Source organism: Megascapheus bottae, chromosome 7, assembly GCF_031878675.1.
Source record: "Megascapheus bottae isolate mThoBot1 chromosome 7, mThoBot2.hap1, whole genome shotgun sequence".
NCBI lineage: Eukaryota > Metazoa > Chordata > Mammalia > Rodentia > Geomyidae > Megascapheus > Megascapheus bottae.
In genome coordinates, this window is record NC_143515.1 from 33,468,328 (window position 1) to 33,476,881 (window position 8,554).

The 8,554-nt window shown below is 50.2% G+C and overlaps 1 protein-coding gene across 2 annotated transcripts in view; it reads left to right on the plus strand.

The window, feature by feature from the left end:
• Nucleotides 1-8,200, plus strand: part of Sfxn5 (sideroflexin 5) — a 112,407-nt gene extending 104,207 nt beyond the window's left edge. For both annotated transcript variants that reach the window (XM_090336702.1, XM_090336703.1), the window contains one exon: nt 6,634-8,200. In XM_090336702.1, coding sequence (XP_090192828.1) covers nt 6,634-6,711 — 78 coding nt within the window. In that variant the 3' untranslated portion in view covers nt 6,712-8,200. The remainder of the gene's footprint in view (nt 1-6,633) is intronic.
• Nucleotides 8,201-8,554: the final 354 nt, after the last annotated feature.

Consider the following 8,554-nt stretch of genomic DNA (forward strand, 5'->3'; position numbering starts at 1 on the left):
GGAGCAGTTGGTATAGTCTGGGATAGTCAGGTAAGGCTTCAAGAAGACAGCATTAAAGAAATGGTATATAACCTGAATTTGTTTCAAATATGCAGGAAATACAAAGCCACTATCAAATAAGGAACCTGGAGGAAGACTCAGAAAGTCTCGAGTATCCAGCCAAGGAGTCTCATTTTGTTGTTGTTTTGCTTTTTGAGACAGTGGTTGGTTCAGTATGTAGCCAGCTGCTGGCCTTGAAATCACATGCCTCTGCCTCTGGCATTATAGGCATGTGATATCATATCTGATCTTTATTGAGAAAGCAGTGGGAGACCAGAACAAGTATCAGAGGTCTGGCCCAAAGGTCCAAGGGTCCAGCGATCCAGTGTCAGCTTTAGCTATTCTTAAGTCCCAACCAAATACCTCAGTCCTTCAAAGATGCTCAGCACAGAGTATCCCCAAAGATGGACCTGGATGTGTAGAGGACAGGATGAGAGGCCTGCTGAGACCCGATGAGGAAGGGATGATGTGGCTGCCCATTGGACAAGCCAGGTCCATGCCTGGCAGAGGCCTTAAGCACCTAGGGTCAGCCAGGTGCTCGTTTGGGCTTTGAACCCCTGTGTAGGTGCTATACCACCTGCCAAACTCCACAGGCTCAGCCCCTTTGCCAGGCTCAGGAAGTGGCCTCAAGCGATGTTACAGGGTCAGGCTGAATGCCCCACCCCACCCCCAGCCCTTCTCTTTGAAAATGAGGCAGAAAAGCCATAAGCAGAAAGGCAGGAGGATGAGGGCTTTGTAGTAGGTAAAAGCCCCTGAGAATGGGGCACGGCTGGAGGATCCAGTTTCCTGTTTATGTCTCTCTGTACCTTAGCTCCAGGTTCAAATATGTAAACTATCCACTGGCTCTGGCTGCAGGTGTGTATGCTCCCAGGCTGGAAGGCAGAGGTGGCCCCAATTGCATTCCTGACTCTGGCCCCCACCCCTAATGAGCCTGGCAACAGCGGTGGATAACTCAAGGTTAACCCTTCCCAGGCCACAAAGGAAGGTGTGGAGCTGTTCTTGGGGTCCTGGAGTTAGCTGGATCTTGAGGCATTTAGAGAAGACACTGGACCTGGACCCAGTGGTTGGCACCTAGAGGTGTCTCCTGGGAGGGTACACAGGGTCTGGGCTGGGTTGCGGGATGAAGGAGCTCTGAAACAGGGAGGCTAGAAGAGCCCCAACTGTGCAGGGCTGTCTGGGGTCAGGGTACAGTTCTGCCTGAGGCGGGCAGTGCACACTACTTATTTCAGTTTGGGGTCTGAAGGAGTCATCCGACAGTACTGGGCAATACCTTCAACTTCCTCCATGGTTTCAGGAGCTCAGCTCTCTAAGACTGGCTCTCCCAGACACCTCCTCCATCAGACTGGCTCTCAGGAGGAGCCCACCTGATGATGAGACACAGAGTTCTGTCTGCCCCAGCTGTAGCCGGTGGTGATTCCACCCCTTCTGAAGGCTGCTCCTCCTCTCTCCTCTTCTCTCCAGAGCAGACCCTTTACAGCTATGTTGTAGTCACAATCAAGTCTCTGCCTTCTCAACCCAACACCCAGGAGGCACTGGCCTTCGGGAGGCTGGTCCTGCTGGTGCCTCCTTGCTGTCTTCACTCCTCTTTGAGCCATGACACTTCCCTTCATCCCTTTCAACTCCACCTGTTGGCTGCTATGGTCACTGTACCATGTCTAGCATAGAAGTAAAGCTTATTCTTGCTCCTTCTCTCTCAATCCTTCTCAGAACAGCACTTAGCACCTGCCCTTAGTTACTGTAGCTGGGGACCTGAGGCTGCGTAAGGCAGCTAGAGGAGCCTCAGTGCCCAATCATACTCACCACACCCACCACTCCACGAATAAAGGCCACTGCCAGGCAGGGCCCACATATGATTCCCTTGGAGGACACTGCTCCCATCCCCACCCCACCCCACCCCCACAGATGATCTCCAAAGGAACACTTGATTATTTGTGAGAAGGGGGAAATAGCAAAGGAGCCCCTGCCCCAGCTTTCCTCAGCTGAGCCCACTGCTCAGGACAGGACACTTAAAAGTCCCTTATACTTAGGACCTGAGGATGACAGACCATTGGCCATGGTCAGAGAGTTAGAAGGATCCTCACAGATGAGTTAACCCAGGATGGAAGCAAGAGGCAATGCCCAGTGTCAGAGAAATCTGGACTCTAGGTTATCATAGCCCAGCTGCCAAGAGCAAAACCTTTGTCAGGAACACTGTTCATCCTGTATCTGTGGCAGATTGGCATCTGGACATCCCTGTCGCTGATTTTGCTTCTCGTGCTGGTCCCCTTGGGCCTCTGTCATGGGTTTGTTCCCTTTACCAACCCCTCAAATGTGCCTGTTCCCCAGGCCCTGGCACCCGCCCCTCCATATGCTCTCCTGGGCAAGCTCCCTTGCTCTGGAGGCGCTGGCTACACTCACACATCTGGCCTCCCTCCTGCCCAGAGCTGAGAACCATGGGCCCATCTGCCTCCAAGGCCTCTCCACTTGGAGAACCCAGAGGCACCCCAACTCAGCATGGCCACCCTTGAACCCCACCCCTCAACCTGTCCCCCTCCCATATTCCTGCCTCTGAGAATGGCATTGCAAGCCACCCCAGCTCTAGAGCTAGAATTAGGAGTCATCCAACACACAGTCATTCTCAACACCTCCCTCTCTCACCCCCACATGGAATTGGTCATCAACTCCCATGGATGTCATGTTCAGAAGGATTCTCAGCGCACTCTCCTATTCGCCTCCCCGGGTAGCATCAGAAGGCAGGGCCTCACCCTTGTCAGATTCCTACTGCTGGTCCCCTGAGGCTCCCTACCCCCTCACTTACTCCCTAGTCCACCCTCCCCACACTTTCTAAAATTAGTCCAGTCCTCTCCTGACCAGAGTCCTTCCAATGCCCTCAGATGAAAGGTTCACACCTACATGTAATCCACAAGGTCTTGCCTGTCCCAGACTCACCTCCATTTCCTGCCACATTTTTGATATATCCCAACATTACCCCACCACCAGACAAACCATGTTAGCCAGCTAATACTTCTCCCTTCACCAGCAACTTTTGCCTATTCTCTTTCATCCCAATCCTCCTTCCTTGTTCCTTCATCAGTAAGTCATAACCCCTCCCCAGTTTCCATGGCACTTTGCTTGTCTCTCTGGAATCCATCTGCTTCCATTGTCTGACTCCTCCCCTAGATGTGGAGCTTCTCAAGGGCAAGGAACTGATCCTGTACATCTCTGTATGCCCAGCCCAGGTACATGGGCTTGGTGGCCATGAACAGCTCCAGACTTGAGGGTAGACTAAAATTAAAATGAGCGGGAGTCTAGAATGGCAGTTCTATTCCCTATCCCCTGCTCAGGAGCATCTCACCCTACTGACTTCATCTCTTCTCCTACCTGCTGCCCCAGATCAGTTGGGGTCCAGGGAGCCTGACATGCCAGAATGGGGAAGCCTAGGTCTCTGCCCCCACTCCCCACCCTATCCCCAGCGCCGGCACTCTGGGGAGTAGGTACTGTGGGCCTCGGCCCTGGGCCACAGTCTTCCGCCTCGCGGTGAGCAGCCTCTCTGATTTTAATGTGGGCCTCAGTGCTTCAGTGAAAGCCGGCATGGGAAGTTGCTAATAATGGCACTAAAATAAAATATGCTACATCTGTTATGGGTAGCAGAACAAAATTAGCTGCTCACACCTCTGACATCCAAGATGTCTTAACTTAAAATACTCCTTGGCTTACTTTACATCATTTACTGATTATATTTAAAAGAAATACAATTTTGCAATTACTGTTCTTTCCAGTGTGATATCTATGCATCATTTTCCTTTTATGTTTATATATTTCTCCTTCATTAGTGCAGTCTGAAGGGTGATTAGGATTCTTCAAACATTTTACAGAGGTTAAACGTTGATTAAGATTTAATTATTACTGTAAATAGCTTGGAATGACATATGGTGCAAAAGCCTGACATATGTGCATTTGAATAAATGAAGTGCTATTTCCCAGGATGCCTCGGTAGCTGTTTAACAGCTTTCCCGAAGGGTTATGTTACACCTCATGGTAAGATTGCTGGGATGTTATATTTTGTTGGTTTTTGCAGCTGAAAGCTAAGAACAGTTTTCCAGTTTTTTAAAAACATTGAATATTTTAAATACCTAAATTGTTTTGCACAAATTTTTGCTAATTTGTCTAACTAGGTTAAACATTTTCAAAAGCATTTAGATTTTTAAGCGTGGGCGCTGTGCATTGTGTCAGTGGCAGCATGGGGACGAGGGGAGCTGGCGGGCTGGAGGGGACTCAGGGTGGAGAGGACTTGGGGTAGAAGGGCACCACGGGTGGGGATGAGACAGTGATTTGAGGACAAGGGTGGGAATAGGACCTGGGCCTGGGCCTACCTCTTGTCTACAGGACTATCTCAAGTGGATAGTACCCGAGTGTTAGAATAAGAGGGGACATGTGAAGAAGGATTTTTCCCTCTCCAGAATCCCCACCAGTCCTCACTAACATCCCTCTTGTCTAGCCCTGACCTGCACAGCCTGGGCTTGACTGAGCTCCCTGATAGCCAGCTTAGTCGGTGCTACCTTTTGCCTACTTCCTAGGGTTGCTATGTCTTGACAAACAGCAAGTCTCTGGACCAAGTTCAAGTGAGCTGAATTGCAAAGCCTGATGCTCCCATGACCCTGCTCAGGGCACATGTCTGATTGGCACCTTCTCACTGAGAAAGTACTACCCTTCCTAGCCCCCTTCAGTCTGGGGGTTCATGAAAGGTGTACCATAACCCTTCCCTGGAGCTAAAGATCAGCATCTGGGCTGCTGTGGTGTCCAAAGGACATTATCCTCACAGTGGTTGCTATCTTCTATTTTTTCACATTAAGTCAATCACTTACAAACACTAGCACTGTGCTAGGCCTGAAGGACTCAAGAGTGAACAAGATTCCTAAATCCACTACCTCAGGAAGAAGTTGGTGGGGGAGGTTGTGAATGTGTAGTCAGCCCTCAAAACCTCATGATTTTACTTGAATATAAGAAGTATAGAGGTATCAGGGCCAGCGTAGAAGGTAGATGAGGAAAGATGTTGATGGTGAAGCTCTTCAAGCCAAAGAGTGGAGGTTGGAAGATGCCTCTGGCAGAAGGGACAGCGCAAAGATTTAGGGTGAAAGGGTAGATATTCCAGTGGGTCCAAGAAGCCCAAATAAAGTACATGTGTCCTTTGTCCCTGGGAAAGAGTGGCAAAGTGTGGGCAAGGGTGGGTGGTACTAGAGTCTGGATGCGATTCCTGAGATCAGTGAGGACTCCAGAACCGTTTTAGAAGGGTAGAGTTTATGTACTTGTAAGATACTCATAGTATCTCACTCAGTGGGCTGTGGGTCTAAGTCTCAGAGAAAAACTCTGTCTGGAAGCAATTCAGACTTGGAAGCCACCCAGGAGCCCCAGCCAGACCAAACCCCAAGGACCCTGAAAAGTGCCTGGTGAACATGAAATGAAGGGTGGCAGTGATCTAGGAGAGAGATTTTTGTTGATAGTGGTAGGACAAGAGGCCAGATTTGCTATGAGTTGAAAGCCTGTGGGAGGTGAGGAGGTGGACACAACAAGGGTAAATAATTAAAAGAAACATGGCTTCCAGGGAGGAGACAGTAGAGCCAGCCATGGAGTAGCAGGAGGGAATTTTCCTCAGACCGAAGGTTCTTATCTTAAGGGGAAACTGAGGGAGGAGGGAAACAGAGCCAGGTAGGGCTCTAGTTTCCAAGAAACAAGACAGCTCCTGAGGGATGTAGACAGGAGGTGTGGATCCAGGTGTGGAGCCAGGTGGGCTGTGAGTTTGATGGTGAGAAGAAGGGAGGGTCTCCCTTGATGCCATCCGAGGTTTCCTCGGAAGTAGTAAGGCTCATTGGTGCCAGTGGAGAGAGCTGAGGGTGGAACTGCAGAGGTGAGCAGATAAGATTAAAGTGGCTGCTAAGGAGAATGAAAGAAGTGAACCAGACAACGGGGTTGGATGGGGATGAAGCTGTTACTGCCAACTGTTGTGAGGGTCCAGCCAAAATCAGAGGCATTCTATTAGGTGGCCATGTTCAAGTGGAGGCCTTAAAGTAGCACTTTGACCAGTCAGGGTTGGAAGGACCCTTGGGGCTAGAGAGGAATGGGAGTAAGCTATGGTCCTTGGAGTGGGTGTTGGAGAGAAGATATGGAGACAGAGGTGGGGAACCTGGGACCTGTGATCTCAGTAGTCTAAAACCAAGAAGAGCAGACTATGAGGGCTGAGAGCAAAAGGGTGGTGTTTGGATTTAAGGAGTCTGAATGGAACAGTCCTGAGTGATGAGTAGGTCCAAGAGGTGCCCTGAAAATGTGGGGACAAGAGTCTTGGAGACTCAGAGGGACACCCAGAATTCAGAGGTCAGAGTAGGATATCCCCCCACCATAGACACACTGAGAAGAAAGCAGCTAGGCTGTACCTGGTAGTGATATGTAAGCCTAGAGTGGCCGGCAGTAGAGAAGGAAAATATGTCACTATGTGGGCCCTGGCCAAGGTACAGGGCATGAAGAAAGGCAGAACTGTGGATACTTGGTAGTCCTAGCTGTATTCCAGCCTTTCCTTTTACCCCTTACCACTCTTTCTTTGCTTCTATTCTCTCTCCTCAGATTGAAACCTCCCAGTTAGAGCCTGAGATTGCCCAGGCCACCAGCAGTCGAACAGTGGTGTACAACAAGGGACTGTGAGTGGTGTCCGGCCAGCCTGGGGCCACAGCATCATCCATGCCAGGGAGTTGGGGGTAGGGACCAAGTCTCATGGGCTGGACTTACAGGGAGGGGCAGGCTGAGCCCACCAGCCCTGGGCCATCCAGGAAGCAGCAGAGAGACTAATCATTCATAGTTTAACATAGGGGAAAAGAATTTTGACATATTTCCTATAAGAATCAAGTGCATTTCTGGGCCTTATGTGGAGATGTCAAACTCCACTCAGCACAATTCTGTGTGAAACTGAAAAACCATAGGATGCCCATGGGGTAGCATTAGGATCCTTTTATACTTTGCTTTCTTCTTTTTTTTTTAAATTTGTATTTTTATCAGAATCAAGTCTGAGCTTTGGTTGCAGCTGACCAGAAGTGGCTGGTGAACAGGTGATAGAAAGCAGAGCAGGACTGGGAACTGGGTTGGTTTGATGGCCATTTAGGAAATGAGAGAGACCAGGACAGATGACTCCTTGGGCTGGACTGAAGAAGGGAGAGGAAATGATCTACACATGGCTGAATGAATGGCTATGCAATGTCCTCAGGAATTGGCCCAGGAAGTTGAGAAATACTAGAAGGCCTCTGGAAGATTCCATGGGTAGTGGGCACTGAATATGGCCAGCTTTCACCTACACTACAGCTGCAAAATCCTGTGAGTGAAGCCCAGTAACCCTACGGTTGAGGCTACCCCTTGTGCAGTTCACTGATTCCAGGTCCCCAACAGCACCCCAGCTTCAGGCAGGAAGCTGCAAGAGGGGATGATGTTTGGCAAGAATTATGAGTATGCACTGGCCACTGAGGGAAGATCTTTTTTCAAGTACAGGCTGAAGGCTAGGCACTGGGGCTGAGGGTAGGCTAGAGTTGGACTGACTGCTGCCTAGGGAGTCTCCAACCACCAAAGCTGCCTATGTAGAAAAGGCTCAGGCCTATGAGTGCCAAAGCTGGATCCCTAACACCTACCTGAGAGGCAGCATCCGCCCAGGAATGGCAGGCTGCAGACTCTGCAGTTTACTCTCATCACTGAGCCTCTGGAAGCAGAAGACTGGATCAAGGAGTTGCACCACTTTTCAGCTCACCTTTGCCTGCTCAGCTCAGATGCCACTCATCCCAGGCATATCCTCAAAGTAGATGCTGGGCTGGAAGAGGAAGGCTGGTGCCAGCAGTTAGCCTCAGAAACTTGGACCTTGTCCTTCTGTATGTGTCCATAATCTGGGATCCCTTGATCTTTACCAATCACTTCATAGTCCTGGAGAAAGAGGATGTTTGGAGGCCTGGGCCTGAGTGTGGAGCCGCACACACATCCTGCTTTTTGCCCCCTAAAAGCTCTGGGGCCCCTTTCTACCGACTCTGTCTCCATGTCTATCTCCTTTGCTTGCCAGTGAGGAGGAGAGAGCTCCCCAGAGAGAGGCAAGGCCTGGTGGGTGTGAGCAGAGTGACTCTTCATCTGAAAGGCCCAGAGGAAAGAGAAGCACTAGCTTTGATGTGCTCCTTCCCTGACCCCTACAAGGATGGAAGCCCATTGCATGCAGCCATAGGCCTCCTTCCCCAGGGATCTGGGCTAGAAGTAAACATGCAAATTCAGGCCCACAAGACCATGGACACAGGTGACTCAGCAGCGTCTTGGAGCAGATGTAGCTGTAGTGTGGTGGGTCTGACCCCTTATGCCCATGCAGAAGTCATGATACCTATGCCTCTCATCCATTCCCTGGTGCCCAGCAGTGTCTCTGCAGGACATTCTCTTGCGGTACAGTCTTCCTACTGCTCATCAGCAAGGGGAGAAGAAGTAGACAAGCATGGAAGATGAGACAACAGGAGACAGACTGCAGGGTTGG